Raw genomic sequence first — 22,699 nt, 5'->3', positions numbered from 1 at the left:
CTTGATTTTACTGAATTCCAGCTGTAACACAGAACAGTAAATGGTCACAGTAATACCTCATTTTTAAAATAAGTGTTAATCATTTAACCTGTCTGCTCCTCTGAATGAGATTTTTTCCTTCACCTGCCCTGATTTTTTTTTTTAATTCTTTTTCCAATACTCACAAATAATTGTGATTTTTTTTTTTGTTCATACCCTGTAGCACCCTTCTGTGTGAAACGATGTTGTCTGCTTACTAATCCTTCCACTATTATCAAATTTCTTTTCAGTGTCTGTTGAGACAGAGTTCTCCCAAGTCATTCAGGTTCTAAACCCTTTAAGAAAGCGTTTATCGTTTAGATCAGGATATACCAAAAGCTATAACACAAACCCATAACATTAAAAAAATAAAAAACCCTGAAAAATATATGTGCTCCCCCAAATTGTCTGTGTCAATTCCAGTGTCTTCAATGTGGTGCTATATCCTCATATTTTCTTAAACAATGTATTTTTTGTTTAATATGAGGACTAGCCAGGGCATAGGTAGAAAGATGTTGAACTCAAAACTGTCAAGCTATTTAACCACTGGGAAATTCTTTGTGAACAGTTTTGCATGGTTGAACCATGCTTAGAAAAACTTCTCAAAATCTGTTATATAAAAGAAATATTTCTGTTACCAACACTTATCCAATATTTGAGAGATTTTTTAATTTTTATTTTTCATGTTAACTTTTGTGAAGACCATTGAAAGAGCTTTGGCCTGTGGAGAGACTCTACTAATTGAAAACATCGGTGAATCTATTGATCCGGTACTTGTTCTCCTGCTTGGAAGACATACAGTTAAAAGGAAAAGTAAGTGTTCTTGAGTAAGCAGAATTTTTCCATGACAACTGGATCTATATTGCTTTGATTGCCATATTTTGCTTACTATTCATAACCTTTCATGAAGATATTTATTTCTTTTTAAAATGTAATGGCTAAAATCTGGTGATGAGTGGATAGTAAAATGTTAGTATATGCATCTGATTAGATGATAAAACTATCTTCTCGATTTGCAAATTGGACTTGATATACAGTGTAGGCATGCATGTGAGTTTCTCAACCCAAAGTGAAAGTCTTTACTTTTTTAGCTTCAAAAAAGGAACAAAACAAGAAGGAGCATATATTATAATTTGGCTCAAAAGAAAATAAAATATTTTGTTTCCATGTTAGACATCTATAGAAAAAGGGAAAGGAGCATTGGAAATGACAAGCTAGATTTGGATTTACCAATACAGAGTTTCCCCATGAAAAAAATCAATGAACTGGTTTAAAAAGAGAAAAGGAAAACAAAAGGCTAATGAGGAAAAACTGATATGGTAGAAGACAGGGCACAAATAAGCAAGCCAGAAATGGAGACTCTGCCTCGGTATCGTGGCCGATGTCCCATGCATCAAACCAGTCCAGCTGATAGTGTTCACAAATCTATTGAGGTAGATGGAGCAACGGTGTTACTGTCTCTTCATTTTCACCCAGAAACCTAGTCTTCTAGCACCAAAACCCACATGCCCCATTTCTCATGTGAGTGCTGCAAATACCCAAGTATTGGGACTGGTCTGACCTCTCCCTCCTGATGAAAGGGCTGCAGCTCTGACAGCCAGGGGAGCGCCACCCCAGAGGTCAGCAGCTGGTGGGCGTTTCAGTGGGAGAGTCAAATTCAAATTGGGTAACACCAGTTAATGTGTTTTCCCTCTTCTGACACTGCAGCGACAGGAGTGGTGGATGGGGCAAGGGAGGGTAGCCTTAAGTTCTGACCCTTTCTGGGGGGGATGTCATCTTTCATTACCATGCCCCCTTTTTCCCTAGATTTTGAAAAATTGTCGTCAATTTTTGAAAATACAATAAAGAATATTTCCCAAGATCTAATTAAGATACCTTTAGCTACACATTTTCAGCATGATAGTAGCAAAAGTAAAGGAGATTGTTCTTGGTGCAAGAGAATTTCAGTCTGTAATGTCCTCCATCGCTTTTCATAAAAACTTCCAGTGTGATTGTTGAGTCTCCAGTGCAGCGGTCAGCCTAAGGAATAATGTTGATTTGTAGCTGCATGAGACTAAACTCAGTAAACCTCATTAAATGTTTCATCTGATGAACTGAAATGCCATGTTATTGTCTCTGCTCAAATGTGGATTAATTTTTAAGCCTGGAATTGTTCCTGTCTTCCAGTTAAGTTTTCAAACAACAGATCAACAACCTAGATGTTTCATGTTGAAGAATATTATGTTTATTCTGACAAAAAGTCAGATATATCCCTGAAGCATTTCTGGATGGGTCTCAGTGTTACTCAAGGAGTGTTTAGAGTGCTTGCACAGTTTCAGATTGTTAAAAGAGAAAGTATGAAAGACAGGTTAAATAAAAATGGTATCTAGTTTTGAACAGATGTGGTATCTATTTTGGACAAATCGTATCTAGATTTGGACAAATGGTATCTAGTTTTGGACCCAAGCTTTCTCTCCTTCTGTATTTCAGGCATTGGTGCCTGCGCAGTAAATCGAAGCAATACACAACAGCTCAAATCTCCTTGCATACACAAAGCTCCTAGAAGATGCATTCTTGCCCTGTATCATGAGATCTTGAAAAGATTCCTCTTTGTTACGTTCTTCTGTAGCGGTGCTTGAAGTATTTCAGAGTAAGACCATGTAGCTTGCTTTTTAGAACCTGTAGTAAGAAACTCTACTGAAAATTAGAATTGTACTGGTCTGCAAGAGAGATCAGAAATTGCATGGGCTATCAAGTCTTTAAGGCATGAGACAGAGGGATGTAAAACAACAGAAGGAAGTTGGGTTGGAAAGGACAAGGGTCACAGCAATACAGTTTTGTGTTTACTTAGCAAAGGTTTTCATGTAGCACAACAGAGCTGTACACGCAGACACAAACACAGATATATAGAGATACTCAAATGTAGGTTCTTCTGGTGAATGTTTTGAGCAGTGTTACATGACCTAGCATTTTGTGGCTCATTGAAGATGTGGCAGGTCTCCTTTGTGAAGCACATGTAATATATATACCCCCTTATTACCAAATAATCGGAGTTTTCCTCATTCTGGCTCAATTTCTGTTATTTGTTTATTTTAGTAGTTGTGTCAGGCACTTGAATTTTTTTTCCCTAATAAAGAAAGACTAGAAAGGTATTTGTGATAGATATGGTGCAGTCCAGCAGTTGAAGTTCATTAATAATTGGAATGTTGCAGAGTATGAAGTAATGAATACTAATTACTCCTTTCATGTCTGACAGCACCCTGCGGACCAATACATCAGGCCAGACTTTAATTTGGTTCTAGTAATGGTTTCATCAATAGTACATTAATTCTGTGTTTGAAAAGATATACAGTTGAACCTGACCCACACAGTAGATACCACTGTCATAAAATGGCCACATACTGACAACAACTGGATAATTACAAATAATTAAATCCACTGAGCTTCAGACAATCCTAATTTTAAGTAAAATATATCTTATCATATCAATCGACAGAAAGCATAGCAAGGGAGATTTATCAACTTGTACTCCTTCCAAAGCAAATTCACTAGCCTGCGTGTTAGAGAACTTGCTGATCTGTGAAGCAGCTTCATAAAAGTATCTCTCCCCTTCCTCGTTTACCAAGATTGTTCTTGTGTTGAGCGTTCTGTAACACCAGCTTCTCTGGCATTGTTTCTGAATGAAGCCTGCAAAAGAAATTCTCAGCTTAAGAGGACTTCAAATATATGTATGAATTTATATTTTCCTCAAAATGTGGGTGATTATAGGATGAATTACAGGTACTTGTTATCTCTGAAAGTTAGACTTCTTGCTAAAGTGCCTTAGTATATATTTGGAAGCCTAATGATTTCTAGATGTTCAAGTTTGGATATTTTTTTAATTTCAATTTTGGAGCTGCAAGCCTGCTCAATGGGTCTTAATACAATTTAGACTGTGAACTCATGTTCCAAATGGGTTTAAAAGATTTTTATTGAATTAATTTTAGAATATTTGCTTTAAGAGAAAGGAGAAAAGACAAAAGAGAGTAAAATAACTTCCAAAAAATACCAGTTGTAGTACGTAGCTTTATGTAAACATGAAAGGCACACAAAAAAAGTAAGTAAAATTTGGGTGCAGCTTATCAGCAATGTATGCAAAAATGATTCAAAATGCACATACTTAAATTTTCTGGAGCATGTAAATCAAGGCATGAAAGTAAACAGCTGCCGAATCTATATGGTGTTGGGTTTTGGCCCTTGCTTTCTTTAAGAGGCAGGAGGCCATTGAGTAGGTTTGGTATGGATAGGCTTTAGTATTTAAGTTTTATCGGTGTGTTTCCTGTGCTGTCTCCCCAGCACCACTGTTTCAGACATCACTGGATATGAGCATAAACTGTAATAGATCAATGTCTTTTTCACTCATAGCAGAGAAGATAGAGGAATAAATTCCTTGTTCATAAGGCCCCTATTTGCATTTATGTGAGCTGTTACACCTGCTCAAATCCTTTGCACGTTCACAAGGTGGTAGTCATGTCTCTTCAGTTGCAATATTAGGTTATTACAAGATTTTTTAAGATGTCTTGAAATTTGATTTATGTGCAAATGTAGCTTGTATGAACGAGTTTCCATTCTTATGAGGCATGACTATTATTCATGAAACAGCAAGACAATTCACTTGGTTTCTCCGCAGGGAGAAGCATTCCTTGCCTTGAACATCTCACCAGCTGTGCAACTTAAGGCAGTGCTTTTCCCACTGAACTAGTTTGACCAACTTGCACAGTTTGCCTACTGAGATTGCCTAGTAACAGCTCCATTCTGCACTTGTTTTCACCTGATTTATTCAACTTCATTCTCTACATTACTTGTTGGAGTTTGCAAGTCAGTTCCAGAAGCTTTTAATTTAAAGCAGCAGGAACTGAAAGAAGGCTCCGTCGGAAAATGTGTTTATCCCTCTTCCTTCACACTGAAAAATATTGTTTCCCTTTCCTTTCTTGTCCAAGAATTTATCACTTCTTTTCATTCTTGCTAAGCTGATCCAAAACATTTAGCTGTAAGAATGGTTTGCTTTCTGCTGGTTAGAGTCATGGCGTGTTTTGGAGAACACCTGTCCTGAAAGGTACTCTTTTTAATTTTGAGTTGCATAAAAGTATCTGCTAAGAAAAGGTTTTGCATAAATTCTTGAGCCATTTCATGACATGAACTCATGTTCCTATACTCAAGATTTTTTTTTGACTTTATGAGATCAGGTCTTTGAAGGACCTAGGCATTGTTTCCTGAGGCAGCACATACGCAAGGGAAAAGCAAGTCTTGATGCTGGTAACTCAAAATTTGACAATCAGACCAGATGTTGCAGTATGCCTGTACTTCTCATAGCAGAGAATTTAGTGGTCATGTTAACTTCTGAAATTTATTTGGTTTTGTATTTGCTGCTGATAAAATCAGTAATTCCTCAAAATGTATACAGGATTTTTAAAATGCGTTGCAAATCCCTTTTAAATCCCGTAATCTGCTTTATTTCAAGATCTACAAGAGTTTTGACAGAAAAAAACTAGTAGAGGACAATCTCTCTTTAATTTACTTTGCATGTTCTTAAATAACAGGGAGCTGAAGCTCACATGAAGGATGCTCTGTTACTGGGTAGAATGGTGCATTAAGTCAGTCTGTTCTATCTACTTCTGCTGGTGGAATTGGAGATTATGAATGGAAAATTACCAAAATTAGAACTTCAGTAATTTCTTTGTGACCATTTTTTTGTATATGCCTTCTATCATGGACTCCATAAATAATGCCTATATCTGCTACATTTCTTCAAAATCCAGAATTAACCTCTAAACAGCTACATTTCATTGAAAAAATGAAGCAATTCTACTGGGTTTCCCTATCTCTGTGTTTATCGTTGCTGCTTATACTCCTTGAACCGTATGAGAGCAATAACAAAACATTTATTTTTCCCAGATCTGTAATTAACAGAAAACCTAGAACAGCTGCAGTAATAAAACCCACTGAGTCATTATGTAGTTTTTGCCTTTCATAGATGATAATCACAGAAATTGGTAATTTATTGCTCCTGTGAATTGAGAATCCATAAAGTAAGTGCTTGAATCCAGAACTCTGAAGCTTGTATCACCACATAGACCTTCTGAAATATAGTGTCTCCCTTAGCAAAGGTTTTTCCAACTGACAAAGCAAACTGAAAAAGTCATCTTTTGTCAGGTATCTGCTTGTCTCTTGTCTCCGTGTGTGTATTGAAAGGAAAGCAAAATTGCTCTGTGTCACGCTTTACTTTTTTTTGTTCCCTCCAGCTGTAGCCAGTTTTTAAGGTTGTAGAGACACCAAAGTATCAGAATTGAAATCCATGTTGCAGAACTGGAAGGTGAATTCGTGTTCACCTGAGAAAGGTTATATTATCTGAAGGACATGACTGTATGGCTAAATTATTTCACTGTTATACAAGCATAACCCAGGAAAACTCATCTCTGGTAGTTTGCACGACAGTCGTATACAGCATACATGTCCGATGTTGAGTTTTATAGAGTCATGGGTTTCCTAGCACTAGACATACTAGGTTATTTTTAGGAATTCACTTGTAGTATATAAGTGACTGCCTTTTCTTCCTGTTCCTTGGTGAAATGCAGAAGTGCTTTCAACACACCATTTCATTTAGCCTGTGTCCTCTGGCTAAGGAGATGTCAGAAGCAGGAAAAGATGTCAAGAGCTGAAATATATAGTCATAGAATGATTTAGATTGGAAAAGACCCTTAAGATCATCAAGTCCAACTGTAAACCATAAACCTTGTTCTGATTGCAAGCCCAGTTACTTGCAGTTTCCTCCAGGGAGGGGACAATGCATTGCTTTCAAAGGTACAGGATAAATACAAAAAAGCATGATATAATCACACAGAGCATAATATCCTGACAGCAAAACCAAGAAGGAAATCTAGGTGCCCTGATCTCCTGTATCTGATTCCCAAGATAGCAAAATACTAATACTTACACGGTAGAGAGACTTACAACAACAATAATATGTTGATCCTGACTCTGGAAAGCCCTATATCCTAGAAAGAAAGCAATGTTAAAATTTGTACAGAAAATACTTGTTTTATTCATGTTCTGATGTGACTTTCATGAATTGCATCTTAAGTGTTTCGTACCTGTATTGTTGCAATCACTTTGAAATTGATTTGATTCAACAAATGTCAATTTGCATTTTGCGAAAAGGGTTTGTGTCTGCCTATGTTCTATTCTATAAATGTTCTACTGACCTTTTTTAAACAGAATTTTGTTGCTAATGTTTGGATCTCCTTTCTTGGCAGAGAACATTCAAAGCCATTGCTGTACAGAAAACACCGTACTTGTGCTTGTGTGTAGCAGGTGATAGCTGAAGATTGTCATACTGCTCACTGTGCCACAAAGTTGTGGCACCTGCTCACACCAGACCAGATGCACAGCACACGCTGTAGTCTATAAGCAATCTTTCAATTTTTTTTGGTGCTGTGCCATAGAAGTAAGAAGGTGAACTTAATGTTGCCTCACTGCTGGACTCCAGAATGTACTTTAGCTTTAGTAGTGTTGTTGTATGGGACAGGCTGGCAGCAATTGTTGAAGACAAGGGGTCAGGAAATGACACCTCTTAAGTAAGGGATCTTATACCTATACTTATACCTAGTGTAAAATATTATTTCAGCCAGTAAACAATTTATTTGGAACAGAACATTCAGTAGGTAACCTTAAAAAATTATTTTTATTATTTCACTCACCAGCCGTTCTCTTTCCTTTGGTCACTATTAGTTTGTTATAAATATACGCATCTGATTATTTTTTAGGATTTACTGCTAATCTATTTTCAAAAGATGGAAAAGCGAGCTATATTTAAGGAAATTATTGTAAGAACTAACAGTTATCTCATTAAGGGTTATTTGAAAACTTTCCTAAGTTTGTGGTAAGTATCGAAGATAGACATTTACCCGTTCAATACAGCAGTGAATAACCTACTGGTGTCTGCTCTATGTGCAAATTAAACTATGCCAATTAAGAAATGGTCTGTGTATTCTTTATATAATTTTGGTGTGTTCAATCATCCTCATTTTATTTCTTAAGCTGCAGGCACCTAGACTTTGGTTTGTATCCATTTTGTATGCTGCCAAGATCATGCAGTACCCATCTTCTGCAACCTAAGGTATTTATGTTTTTTTAATTCAGTGAGATCTCTATTCTTGTGCATTTTATTCCTTCCCGTATATATTAAGATTGAAGACAAAGAATGTGAATTCAACAAGAATTTCCATGTCATCCTTCACACTAAACTGGCTAACCCTCACTACAAGCCAGAACTGCAGACTCAGACCACCCTCATTAATTTCCCTGTCACCAGGGATGAGCTGGAGGACCAGCTGTTGGCTGAGGTTATTAGTGCTGAAAGGCCAAATGTAGAAAAACGTAAGGTAAAGACTATCATTAGATCTGTACATTGCCCCTTCTGAGATTTAAGGCTAGCATTAATATATCTGTTTGAATCTGCCATACAGTGTTAGTAACCCATAAAATAGAAAGATTCTGCAAAGTCTAGAAAGTACTTCTGATTTGCTCAGATCTGTGCTCCCAGAGGGCTGGACTTGACCTAAAGCTCTGCTAGAAATTAAATTTATTGTCATCTCATTCCCACGCCTCTCTGTACTGCTTAGTTTGCTCTGTGCATTACATTTAATTTACAGTGCAGTACTAAAGCCCTCTGCAGTGCTTTGTGCTTCGGTGATCTTGAGCCAATAAGTGTGAATAAAATTTCGTGCCAGTCCATAAGAGGATACGATGGCGCTGTTAGGACCTGGGGCATTTGGGTAATTAATCATAATTTATTCCTGCAAAGTTGCAGTTCCGTGGCTGCTGCGGTCATACCAATGTATAGTAGCATATAAGGGAAATGCTTTTATAGGTGTTATAGAAAAGACTTTGAGTAGACTGTGATCTATGAGCTAAAAAATGAAAAAATACTTAGGGGTGTGAAATGAATAATAAGAATACTTATTTCTCCAGTGTGTCTTTTCAGTTATCTCATGTAATTTACTAACTTCGTCCGCAAAGATCTGCTACAACTCTTTGAGGTAGTGCTGCTTCGTGCAAGGGCAAACTGGGTCAGAGAGTTTAATTACCCCTTGAAGAACTTGGGAACATGATCTGAGAACAGCTGGCCATTTTCCTCCGCATCTGCACATTGTTCCATGTGGGGCCGTATGCTTACGTCTGTATCACCTCGGGTGTTCTGGTCCGAGGGTCAGATTCTGGTGGAGAGCCCCCCGTAAGGCTAGTCAAGCTCTTTCACCGTCAGAAGGTCAGTCCGGCAGAGCAGATGATGACCATGCTTTCCCACACTGCTTACTGCCAATGTGGGGGTCTCCAGCCTTGTGTTATTGTTGGTTTTCTCAGCTGCCATGTGGATTACCACTTGCCATCTCTGGCAAGATCCCAAGTCCTTTTGTGTAGTCTGAGGAGAAAGGAGGCTAGGAGAGAGAGAAAGTTCTGGTCCCTGGTCACCTTGACCTCGCTTTGGGTGTCCCAGAACCTTAATTCTAGTGTACTGGGACAGAAGATAAACTTTCTCATTCAGAAATTAAAATAAATCAACTGATGTAATTAAACAGAAAGTACAGCTCACAAATGTTATAAAACTATTTCTTGCCGTGATTGTTAAATACAGATTTTTCATTCCCTCTGCTAGTCAGTCCTGGCCAAGCAGCAGAACCGTCTCACGGCTGAGCTCAGGCAGCTGGAGGATGATGCTGCTCCACCTGCCAGCTGCCCAGGGCAGTTTCTTAGATGACAGTGAACTTGCAGAGGAACTGGAATCCGCGAAGCCAACTGCAGCAGAAATACAGCACAAGGTAATAATATTTGAACTATTTTTTTTACAGCTTGAAACCTGGAAAATTTGTATTATTGTATTATTTTTAGAAAAACATTTCTATGAGCTAGGAATAGTCAAATTCCTGTCTGCCCAGCAAGGGCTGTCCACCCACATATTCACAGTTTTGTATCTACGGTGTGTAGTTGTCACATACTCATTTTTTTTCCTTTTGACTCAGGTGCTTGAGTTAGTACGCATAAAAGAAGTATCAGCATGCAATACGAACAAATGTATTCATATGTAATTGCTGTGTTTTCACAGGTGAACAGGCATATTGCTGCAGAGGTCAGTCATTCCCTAATGTTTGTCTGCGATAAGAAGCTTGCTTACCTTGGATATTTGCTACTGTCTGAAGTAAAGTCAGTTTTTTAGGCTGTTTCCATGTTCTATTTTGTATGGACAGGAATATTTTGGTAACTGTGTTGGATTATCTAGGTATATGAAAAAAAATAAATGAGACAACTGTCATCCCATAGATAGCCGAAGCCAAAGAAAATTAAGCTCAGATTAATATGACAAGAGAGCATTACAGACCAACGGCCGTAAGGGTGTCCATTCTTATTTCATTGGCGACAGTCTGGGCGGCTTCAACCCCGTCTACCAGATTTCATAGAAGGTAAAAACGTGTCTTGCTGATTTGGTTTAAAGTGCAATGAGCAGAATTCTGCCCGCAGCAGCGATGCCTGATGTATTAGTTACTGGCGTAGCAGATGTTTACATACGCAGGGCTGTGTGTCTGAGAAGGGAGGACACCGTGTCATCTCCTGCTGGTCCCTATCGGCACATTCCCACAGGTCTCTTTGTGGGCTGTCTCCATTCTGACGGCATTTTCTGACTGTGCATGCAAAGTTTACCGTCCTTGCGTTAAGCCATCCCACAGGGTCAAGTGGAAAGAGTTTTGGGGGTTCCGTATAAACACTTAATTGTGGCAAATTTACCACATGATCTAACGCTGTGTGGAAGGGAGATCACCCTCTACAAAATGATCAGCTTGCTTAAGTGAGAGGTTCTACCTGCTGAGTTAAATGAGGAAGCAGAAGAGTGCTGCCATTTGCTGAAAGTTTCCTCAAAAGCCTCTTTGGCTTGGCAGAAATGCTTTTAGATTGCTTAGGCCAGCTCTTCTTAGAAGCCTGCAGTCAGAAACCATGTATCTTATGAGTCAAAAAGCAAAAAAGCAGAATTCAGATAATTGTACTTATTTTCAGTCCTTCAGCACAGTCTTCCACAAAACAATTAAGCAGGCTGAAAAATCGAGGGATATATAGTGTTGTTTCAAGCTGTCACATATTCAACCTTTCTTTTCACAAGCCAAGGACCTTTTGAAAAGGATAAGCTCATTTTATTGGCCCAAACAGCTTTTCAGGTGAGGAAAAATTCTGACCTCAGTGATGCTGATATTTACTGGACTTGCTATTTCTTCACTAGAAAGTGATGCCTCTGCCCAAACAAGTCATCTAGTTACCTTGTGGCCGTACGGTTTCTTACACGGTGTGACTGATGCTTCAGTATCAATAGTAATTGCAGAAATTCCAGAGACGCTTTTATGTAATTCTTTTCATTTAAAATGTTGCAATGACTTTGTGAAGCTACACTGAGGATAAATAGCGTGACTTAGCTGCTTCTGGTTGAATAATTAGGGTTCAAATTTATGTGGTGTGTAAAGTAAGAATTCAGGAAATAATACATATCCATATCACATTCGGGATCTAATTTTTCCTTTTAATTTTAGTGTCTGCGTGCCCCGGAAAGAATTGGAGCTCAGTTGTTCTGGGTGGCAGATTTTGCCCTGAAGAGCAAGCTCTTTAGGTTGTATTGCAGGGCTGGTCCGTAACAGAAGCAGGAATTAAACTAGACACCAACAATTTGGGAAGAAGGGAAAAAATTATAAATTGAGGAATCTGATTTGAGGAGGAAGAGGAAAAAAGAAATCACTCTATGCAGTGTATAAATGGGTATAAATAGCAGACAGAAATGTCTGGAAGAGAAAGGAGGAAAAAAGGGAAGAAAGAAAACGAGTGATGTTGTCTCTGCATCATGGTGCCAATGGATTTATTCGTATCACCTAGGTTTGTAGCACTGTGTTGCTTAACTTTTATCTTTTTTGTAGCAGTGGTGCTGGGATGGATCGTGAAGAATGGCAATCTGTATGGCAATTAAAAATAAATTCAATCATAATTACAGAACAGATAGAGAGCAGAGTAAAAGCCACAATAAAATTCTGGTTTATTAGATACATTTTTAGGTGGAAAGAGAGGGCTTTTAATACAGCAAGAGAAACATATTTATATCAGAAAGGAGAGAGAATATATGGTATCATGGCAAGGGTGTCTCTTTTTCCCACTGTATGTGGTTAAAGTGATAAAAGAACTAGAAAACCCCCTTGTTGAACCTGAGGAGTTTTCTTCAGCATACATACAGCTCATGTGCCAGAACTGGCTGAGTGTAAAACAGCACCCCAAAAAAACCCCAGAGAGAAGCCACTCAGGATCTGCAAATTTCCCAAAGCTTTGTGACAGCTTGCAGTCTGAAGGGGGTTTAGAATGGTGGTGGAAACAGCTACGTGCTGTTGGTTCTTCTCTGTATCTTCTTAGACATTAAAAGGGTACATAGAGTTAATTAGATGGAATTCAGAAATCTGTACTTTTTGGAAGAATTAGTGTAAATTAGTTTGTGGTCAAGTTTATCTAAGGTTAACTTCAGTGTGCAAGGCTAACATCGTTACGTTTGTTTATGTTCCCACAAGCTCAAGAAAAATAACTGCTCTTGTTAGTTCATCTTAAAATCTGGGTGAATTTATCTTTCAATACCTAAATATGTAATATATATTAAAAAAATATATGTTATGTATATAGAAAAATGCAGTTATTTTGCGCAGAAAGTTTCGACTGACGGGTTGCATTTGGTTTTCGTGGTGTCTTTTTTAACAGGTAAAGGAAAGTTCAGTTCTCGCTGTGGGTAGGACTGGTTTTGAAAAAATCTGTCACACCCTTTAGTGAATAATATCAAAGAATGTAATTCCACTTGCAGTAGATTTCAGATATTTTGAAATATTTTTAAAACAAGATGTAAATTCTTAGAAGTAAAAAAAAATACAGTCGTAGGAATTCTTGTTGCTTTGAGCTCCCTACGCAGTAATACTTGGAGCGGTGAATACTTTCAGGCAGAAGTGGCTCTAAAGCAAGTCTGATGACCTTTTTCAATTTGGTGTGCTGTCAGGATTCCTCTGAGAAGTGAAGAGATGGAACTCCTTGAATTGGATTTCCTTCTTCAATTCAGAGTTGAACACACTTACAAGAGTCCTGTTGACTTCTTAACTGCTCGGTCATGGAGTGCCATTAGGCTAGACTGGGAAAATTGCTTTTCAGTTCTAAATCTTTTTTGATGTTATTTCTGGAGGCATGCTACAACTAGACAATTTCAGATAAAATCATACATTCAACCCTAAGTTTTAGTAGAACTAATGATGCTTTCAAAGAGGAGCTGTCTTTACCTTTTTGAGTGTATTTTTCCTTAGACATCATGTACTGTGCTTTGTGAGGCAATTCTGTTTTACCATAATTTGTCCAGTCCCTTAGAAATACAGTTTTCATTTTCATACCACTCCTTACTAGAATAAATGTCCCATACAAGGTTTCCAGTTTGTTGTATCTCGATGTTTAACAGTGAGCAGACAGTAAGTAAACTTTTATCAGCATTTTTATATGTGTGTGTCTGTATATATGTAATTTAATATTCTAAAGTAAGTCCTAAGTCCCTTGTAATTGTTTAAGCTATGGGGTTTTTTTTACGTACTCCCAAAAGTATCGGTATTTGTCTTCCCATTTCTGTCTGCACATGAAGGTACCTCATCTGTGTGTCTTTGGTGTGCTTCCAGGCCATGGCAGTTGTGGATGCATTCAGGGGGTTAGACAAATATATTGAAAGATCTACCAAGAGGTGGAAGAAATGGGTGGACTGAGAATGTCCAGAAAAGGAAAAGCTTCCCCAGGAATGGACAAACAAAAGAAACTCTTCAGAGAATGGTCATACTGGGGGCACTCCGTCTGGACAGAACAACGTACGCTGTCAGGTATGAAACCTGAGGGTTTTTTTTTGAGAGTGCTGCGACAAAATCCATCCTTGTTTTTTGTCTTTCGGGGCAAGGGGGGGGGGGGGGGGGGGGGGGGGCAGGGCGGGGGTAGCTCGTATGTGTCAGCGTGGAGAAAACTTGGGTTTTTCCCGAGCAAATAACATAAAAGTGAGTGATCAACCAGAATTTGAAATCAGTGACTGTGGTCCTTCCCCGCCTGTTCTGCTGGCCAAGAGTTTCTGGAGAGGTAGTGCGGCGAGACGTGAGTCGCAGCGTGTTTGGTGAGCTGTGCTTGCGATTCCTTTTAGATTACGTATAGGTACCCTGAGGGCAGCGCTCATTAATAGATGGAAATGTAGTAGGCTATGCTGTTAATAGCTAACAGTTTATTTCTCAATGTTAGTTCTCATTATAGTATTGGGGCTGGTAGCTAGCCCCACAAGATGACAATTTTTCAGATCTCCCTTCTTTAAAATTCTGTGATACCAAGAAAGATTCAGTTGCGGATACTTAGCAATCTTCTCCCAGCTGTTTTCCAGTTGTACTGTTTTAATCTTCTGATCCCAAGTGATCTTCTGATCCCACAGTCACAGCTTTTACCCATTTACATGCCTCCTGAGAATGCAGTTTTTGTGTCCTGGATGTTTATTTTGCCCATGTTTTGACAAGACAGCATTGCCTGTGTTATAATGACTTCTTGCATTCAGTTACTGAAGAGGTCCTTTTCATTCAGAACTTTCTGTTTTGTTGCGTGGCTCCTATCCCACAGAGAGTTGAGAAATGAGAATGATAGTCTTCTCTCATTTCACCTCCTGCCTCCCCTTCTTGCCTTCAGTTCACTTCCCTGACAAGTTCTTTGATGAAGCAACTGTTAGCCCATCACTCAGCTGCTCAAGTCCAAGAACGGTGCACACTTGAAGCCTTTATCAGGAAACGTTTTGGGTGTTTAGTGCATAGTTTTTTTATATGTATAGGAACTTCATGAAGAAAAAGCTTGGCTCAAGATATGTGGAAAGAACAAGGATGGATTTTGTCGCAGCACTCTCAAAACTATCAAGCTGCAACAAGGTCTTTTACCATCACATACTGACATACTGTTCATGCCAGTCGCTCTGCTGCCTTCTCCTAGTCTCTCCTCATCCAGGGTGCACACTCTTTCTGCTTCTTCCTCATCTCTTCCTCTGCTGCTCCCTCTTCCTTGGCTGCCCAACCCCTTACCAGAACCAGCCACAGCTGCACCTTGTCTACATTGGCCAACCCACCGCCCCTGAAGCCAGCCCACAGCTGTATATTATCAATGCTAATTAACCCAGCTTCATTCCTCTACAATTCCCGCCCCCCCCCCCCCCCTTTTTTTTTTTCTTTTCTTTTTTCTTTTCCTTTTTAACATTTCATCCCTTAGGTATTTAACAATCATCATAACCTTTTAACAAATAAACTTTTCATACAGTCCTCTATAATTCCTCTACAGATTTAGCAAAAGTCTATGAGTAGAGCAGTCCAGCCACTCCTTTGTCTTTTGTTCTATCTGCAGGAGCAGACCCACTTGAAGGTACTGAGACACTGTGTAAGCCTCCTACTTGCCTCTGGTGTAAGGATCGCTCAACCGTCTTCCCATTAAAGAAAGAAAAATTGAGCTCAAAAGTGAAATGGAGCATGCAGGGCTAGAAACATAGATAAATCAATATATGGTTATATGCTCATGTGTAGGTGTCTGTACATACATACGTGTACGGGTACGTTTTAACGAAATGGAACAAAGCCTTCTGGAATCGTCTGTCAGTACGATGGAGTACGCATTACTATGGGAAAGTTGGGCACAGTTTATTTTCAGCAGAAGATTCAAGTTCTGAAGTTTCTTCACCCCCGCCGTATTCATGGTAAATGGGGTGGATGAAAAGTGTAAGGCCATAAGCACTACAGTATGAAGAAAATTTTAGACCGAGCATTCCTCTGCTTGGCATAATGCAGGTTTCCTTTGTACTGTTTTCTACCTTTTGACTAGATGAGGGCCAGAGGGCAATTTTCTCCATGCTCATGTAATCTTGTGCCCCCTGTGACTAAATAATGGTCATTATACAAACTATATTCAATTGTATAGGGCTCTGTGGCTTTATACTTAGGATTACTATTCCCCACAGACAATGGTGAGAATACCAGGTTAATACAGCTGTGACCTCACTGTGCTCAATTTAAACTCAGGCCTCACAAGGTGAGAGGCTTGTGCATTTACCCACTGAACCAATCAGTTAAAAAACTGATGTGATATCTACCACATGTTGCTCCCTTTTTCATAAGGGAATTGCTCTGTACCCCCTGTAAGAGTTTCTAAAGCTCAGTAACAATGCCGAGCATCTATCAAAACGTCAAAAGGTTCATTATCTTAAAACCAAGGGAACAGATTTCTGCAGGCTTTTTCTAATACCAGCAATAAGGCTACTGTTGAGAGCTTGCAATTTTGCTTGTTGAAATTGTAAGGATTTAGTGAAGTGCTTCAGAAGAAGTAATATACATTGCACGAGTGATAGTGAAATTAATGGGGGCATTATCATTCTGTTTCTTTTCTGCTCTGCTAATTTTCCTTTCCCCTCCCCCTCTGTCACTCACCCTTCCCCAATTACTTCTTTTACAGGCAAAAAGCTTGGGTTCGCTATAGACTCTGGAAGATTTCATACATAACATCTCTCTGGGATAAGGGCAGGAGATGGTCACAGAGGAGGCAATTGAAAAGGTGCCAGGCATGGCCATTGGGTTCTTCTCCAAGTGAGTGTCAAACGGCCCCTTTGGTGGGGAATTCCCAGTTGATGGAATGTTCCCAGAATGCAAGCAGAGGATGCTGTGGATTACAGAAAAAGTTTTAAAGAGCTAATAATCTTGTTCCTTTTTGCTTTCGCTTTTGATTGTAACAAGATAAGCATCATATAAACAGAGTGTATGATACGTTTCACTGAACGTTGTCCTCACCCTCCCAGGAGGAACAGGAGAAATAAACAAGAAAGCCTCTGGTGGGTAGGTAGGACTGTCCTTGGGCGTATGCTTCCCCCGTGTAATTGAGAGCTCCTGTTTCGTTCAGTGGGCCATAATGGAGACTGTAATGAAAATGGGTCTGACTCCCCCTTAGGAAGCTGCGTAATTAGCCCTGGAGTGCTGCTTTGCTGAGATGGCAGCCGCAGCGTTGGGCAGCACTGCGCGGGCTGAGAACCCCTGCAGTGGACAAAGCCATGTGCAGTGCCCCGGCGAGCTGCAGTTCCCAGCGCAGTGACAGCAGACAGGAGCACTGCAATCGTTAGTGCTACTGAAAGGTGCTCCCCTCCCACCATCTGATGCTAAATAGCCAATGGATATTTGTAGGAACCCCTTTTCCCTGAAGCCAAACAAGAAATGCATGTTCCAGGCCTTGATATTCAGGAGGTGGTGGGGATGGGGGATTCCCTCCTCCTCTGCTTTAACCCCAACAGTGTTTGGCTGCCAGCCGGGTTGCCTGCAACAAATGAGGAGATGGGTTAGGTTCAGTGCTGTCTGCCGGCTGAAATAAAATCACTGTGAGATGGGGGGGGCGGGACTTGGGCGTGCTTGGCACCGTGTGAACCTGTACAAACTGACTCCTTCATCAACAGTGAAACTGGAAGAATTCTCGACCTGGGTTTCGCACGAGTAAGCTAGTCACGCTAGTCTGAAAATAACCCTGCTTTTCTGCTAGGGAGCATAGAAATGTTGTTACGAAGGAAAGAGCAGAGTTGGGTTTTCAGGGCAATTTCAGAGTTCTCAGCTGCCCTGGGGACAGGTAAATGGGAAATCAGCAGTGTTGTGTATCCGAAGCCGCAGGGATAAGTGGGGAACATCAGGGGGGCTTTGAGTGTTACAGACCTCCTGCATCTTCCGGCCCATCGTGCCTGGCTTCTGAGGGAGGAGAGAGGTGGCAGTTTTGCTGTGAAGATTTTTGATAGTGAAGGACTGGGGAAAGTCCAAAAGGAGACTACATAAAGATGTTAGACCAAATCCCAAATGGTGCTAATCTAGCCAGGGCTAGTGGGATTTGGATGTACTCAGTGCTTCTCAAGCTTCAGTCTTCTGGGTTTTGGCCCCAAGACCCTATAAGTTTATGTTTAAAAAAATATCCTGGAGCAAAAAGTTGAAGTATTTTAGTATGCATTTTGTTGGAGACTAGGGTGTGTATAATTAAGATATTTAAAAAGTTCTGAGTGACCTAGAAAATACTTTAAAAATTGCTTTAGCTTCAAACCTAGCAAACACAGTTGGCACAGTGGTTGGTAAACTGGCAGGAGAAAGACTGGCTTGAATTTTTTTGGTAAAAGGTTTAATGCTTCTGTTACACTTAATTGATTTCTCAGACTCGGGCATCTGATGTATCGAATGGTTATTATATTAAGGCTTGAATCATTTACACTTTGCAGTGGATGGATGTGGCCTATAGAAAAACGCAGGTGCTGCCAGGCTGCTATCTTGTGATGTGATATAGAAGTTTTCCTCTCTTGCCATTCCCCTGTTCCTTTTTCCACGCGTCAAGGGACAATTTGGGAACATTCCCTCAGCAGGTCTCATCATAAAGTAATGCAGGAGCCAGTGTGACGGACACATCGTATTCCTTGGCTGGTGTATGGAACTGTAATTTCTCTTGCACTGTACAGAGGTGGAGGCCGGTGCCATCGGCAGGTTCTGGCACAGCAGTGAAGAGCCGGAGAGAAGCTGAATGGCTGAGCTGCAATTTGTGTTGAAATGCTAGTGTTGTAACGAAAGAAAGTGGACTCTGGGCTGATGGAAGGGTGAACACAGCTGTAGCCCAGCCACATTTTAAACCTTTCTCTTGATATTCCCATATTTCACCAGTAGATGCTTTGCAGGCAGATACTTTTCCATTATACCTCGCTACTCTGATCCATCGATGACTTTCCACTCTCTTCATATATTAAGAACCTTAAAGACTATCAGGTTCTGAAGTGGTATGAAACATATTTTTAAAGTAGCAGGATAGCTGTAAACATTTTTCCTTGTCTAGCACTTCTCCAGTCTTGTTCCTGGTATGCATTCCACATGTTTTGTTCTAGGTCCCAGTTCTACAGGAAATTTAAGTAGTCTACGTGTCTGCTGAGTTATGCTTACCTTTACATGTGGTATCACCTACGCCCCCAGATCACTTAAACCCGAGTTTGTAATACTTTCTTTAGCTTCAGCATCAAGGCCTGAAACTTCAGAGGCTAGTGGTGAAACTTCTGCTATTTTAACACATACCAAGAAGTGGCAGTAGCTAAGAATCTTCAGGTTTCTTTGTATTATCAATTTATTTAATAATAAAAGGATGCTTTGAATTAATTAACAATATTCCATTGTAAAGTAAAGTCATAGTAACTATGTCTTAAGGATAACATATTTATTATTTTTCTCACAATAACCATAGTGGCTGTTTTTCAACACAATATTCATCTAGTAGCCAAGTGGCTAGGAACCTTGGAAAAACTCCTTGAGCAATACAGTGAAAAAAGTCATCCTGATTTCCATGTCTGTGTTAGTGCTGAACCAGCTCCAACCCCAGAAGAGCACGTTATTCCTCAGGGAACAGTAGGAAACTCGATTACAATTACCAGTGAGCCTCCTGTAGGGATGCTGGCTAATTTGCATGCTGTGCTCTACAGTTCTGACCAGGTAAAAGTATGAGGTACTTTTCTTTGTTTTTCCCAGTCGTTTTAATTACTCCTTTCCCCATGGGGAGAAGCGATAACGTTGATGACCACTTTCTAGGAGACCAGAACTTTTGGATCTTTGTGCTTCCGAGCTAACCTGACAGCTGCAGGGTGCCAACCCTCTGTGCCTCGTGCTGCCTCCGTGTTGCCCGTCAGTGTTGAGCAGGAGGAAGGGCGTTACAGTGATGCGTATGTTTGTGTTCTCCAATATAGGCATGCATAGGTATGCTTACAAAGATTGAGGTGCATTTGTCACACCAACTTTCAGTCTCATCAAAAAAGCTGTCTATGCTGTGAAGTCAGAGCTCTTTCACTCAGTGGTACTAGCGGACTTTGCTCCGCTCTAAATTCGGTCTGACCGTGTCCCTTCTGCAGAGTGGATTGATGGACCTGGATGTTTGGGCCATGGCTCAGGACCCTGTGTGGGTTCCTGTAGTCAGGCATAAAGAAAGAAATTAATGAGCAAGGGTTACGCACTGTTTGTTGTTTTGTCTTTCACTCTTCTCCTGCATGAGTTTCTGTGGAGTTGCTGGGTGGGTGGGCAGAAGTAGGAGAAAGAAGACGTGAGAATGTGGAGAACAGGGGTGTCACTGGACGTGCGTGGCTTCCCTCCCCCTGGGTCCCCCTGCACACACTCCCTGCCTGTTACCCCAGGGAGCGTGTGCAGATCTTCAGGCTCAGCGCAGGTCGGCTTCCCTGCAGCAGTGGAAGCGCTGGAGGCAGCGAGCTTATTCGTGTCAGCAAAGCAGACCATGATAAAGGCAACCATAACTGTACACTTCAGCCTTCCGGCAACGCATCAACATGCATTTATTTGAGCACTGAGCACATAAAGGCAGAGCCTGGATGTGAAAAGGCTGCGTTTCTGTTAAAGGGAACTCTGCTAACCAATGCCTAGAAAAAAGAGCTGTGCGCTAAAAGATCCACGTCAGAGCTACCTTGGCTACAAATTAATTGATTTTGATGGTATGAGATGATTCAGAAATACGCTCGTGAGAAGGAAGAATGGCTGTGGGTTTGTAGCTAAACAGGCAGCAATTAATACAGCAATGTTTTTCTTTTTTTTATAACTTATTATAATAATATTTTTGAAAGAAAGCAGAAGAAGCTAGATAAAGGCAATTCATACACATTGTCGTCCTACTTCGGGCAGTGTTCAGTTCAAGAAAAATATATATGTGTATGTATTTTAATTAGCTAATTTCTAAATTTGATACTTCAGAAAACTCTCTTTTCTCCCCCATTATTTTGAGCCATGGGTGTTTGTGGCTTACTAAAAATTCCTGTGCAGACACTGCCTTTAATGTATTTCTAGTTCAGGTATTTTAAATTTTTGGGGGAAAAAATATGTCATATTTTTCATATGACAAAAACATATGTCATAATCAAACTGTATCTAATCCAGGTGGAATGAATTTCATGTTTTGTGGTTTTCTTCAGGATAGAAGCTTGTGTCGTATTTTTTGTGGTTAAACTCAGGATTCTGACTTAAGGAAGGTTTTTGGTCAGACATAAAATCCTTCACCTTTGCTCAGACTTCGTTATATGTTGTTCAGTTCAGGATGACCTATTTCCTTTTGATAGGCAAGGGTTTATCCCTCTGAAGTTCATTCCACACATTTATGTTTTTAGGGGTATCAAAAGTCATTTTTTGATGTCAATTACTTCTTAAACTAAAAGGTAGAAAAATATTAAGAGAGCTAATAATGATTTCCTGCAGGTTTTATAGGCAAATGCCAAATAGTTTGTCTCAGTAATTTAAAAACTAGTTGAAGCCCTGTGCAGGATCTCATCTTGCCAAGATTCTCTACTAGGCAAAAAAAAAAGGCAAAGGAGGCAAAAAAAAAATATCCTGAACTTCAATTTCAGACATGACTCTTTGGAAAACAATGTAAAATTTGAAGGAGTAGTTTTAATGAATGTTAACCTGGCAAATTTTCTGCATGGGATAAAGTCTGTGGATGATTTATGCTAAGAAACTATAGCAGTTACCTGAGTAGTATTTATAGAGTCTTAGTTCAAGTCTCTATTTTTATTGGTTTCAGTAGCAAAACGGCTCTCCTTTCCTAAGGGACATCTGGAAATAAAGAGATAACCATCAACACGTCTGCATCTGGGGATCACTCCAAAAAATACAGTCTAATAGTCACTGATCACTAGGAAACCCATTTCTCATTCTCTTTCAAACCCCAGGCCTGTGAGTGCTGCTGTGGGCAGCTGAGGCAGGCACGCCATCGGTAACGGGAACGCTGCTGCCGGTTGACTCGGTAAATACATTCCTGTCTTCTTCGGCAGGATACCCTGGAACTGTGCACCGGAGAAGGGGAATTTGAAAGCGTGCTTTTTCCTCTGTGCTGTTTTCACACTTGCCTTGCTGGGAGACTGAAGCTTGACCTTCAGGGCTGTTACAGAAGGGGTCCTGTTCGGTGCTGCCCGCCGTCTGTATCGCTGCCCTCTGCCGCTATTTAGAGGACCCATACAAAGGTACGAAGTAGTCGGGTAACCCCCCGCCAAGGTCATTTCAACTCAATCAGCCGTTTATACTGAATAAGGGGGACAGAATTCTTCCTCTGAAGCTGCTGTGTAAGCAGCTGGCATTGCAGGATGCTGCCGCCAAGTATGTGTCGTGGTTTAGCCCGACGGGCAGTTAACCACCACACAGCCGTTCTGTCACTCCCCGCACACATGGTGGGATTGGGGAGAGAATTGGTAAAAAATGTAAAATCCATGGGTTGAGATAAAGACAGTTTAATGGGAGAGAAAAGGAAGGGAAAATAATAATAATGATAAAAGAATTGGAATATACAAAACAAGTGATGCACAATGCAAAGAACTGGAATATACAAACCAAGTGATGCACAATGCAAAGGATTGGATTATACAAACCAAATGATGCACGATGCAATTGCTCAGCACCTGCTGACCGATGCCCAGCCAGTTCCGCAGCAGGGGCCCCCAGCCCGCTTTTCCCCCAGTTTGTGCACTGGGCATGTGTCAGCTGTCCTGGCTGTGTTTGCTCCCAGCTTCTTGTGCCCCCCAGCCTGCTCACCGGTGGGG

The 22,699-nt window shown here is 40.3% G+C and overlaps 1 protein-coding gene across 1 annotated transcript in view; it reads left to right on the top strand.

Annotated features, from left to right (window-relative positions):
- Positions 1-22,699, top strand: part of DNAH11 (dynein axonemal heavy chain 11) — a 132,255-nt gene that overhangs the window by 100,469 nt on the left and 9,087 nt on the right. Inside the window, 18 exon segments of the mRNA XM_040593597.1 lie at positions 720-832; positions 8,213-8,417; positions 9,689-9,747; positions 9,749-9,851; positions 10,351-10,429; positions 10,432-10,490; positions 11,080-11,131; positions 11,134-11,241; positions 13,096-13,212; positions 13,747-13,868; positions 13,870-13,943; positions 14,918-14,968; positions 15,413-15,510; positions 16,576-16,616; positions 16,618-16,672; positions 16,675-16,710; positions 19,360-19,604; positions 21,938-22,084. Coding sequence (XP_040449531.1) covers positions 720-832; positions 8,213-8,417; positions 9,689-9,747; positions 9,749-9,851; positions 10,351-10,429; positions 10,432-10,490; positions 11,080-11,131; positions 11,134-11,241; positions 13,096-13,212; positions 13,747-13,868; positions 13,870-13,943; positions 14,918-14,968; positions 15,413-15,510; positions 16,576-16,616; positions 16,618-16,672; positions 16,675-16,710; positions 19,360-19,604; positions 21,938-22,084 — 1,764 coding nt within the window.

The sequence above is a fragment of the Falco naumanni genome, chromosome 4, assembly GCF_017639655.2.
Source record: "Falco naumanni isolate bFalNau1 chromosome 4, bFalNau1.pat, whole genome shotgun sequence".
Taxonomy (NCBI): Eukaryota; Metazoa; Chordata; class Aves; order Falconiformes; family Falconidae; genus Falco; species Falco naumanni.
Note: the sequence above shows the minus strand (reverse complement) of the source record. Positions and strands in the feature narration are given on the sequence as shown.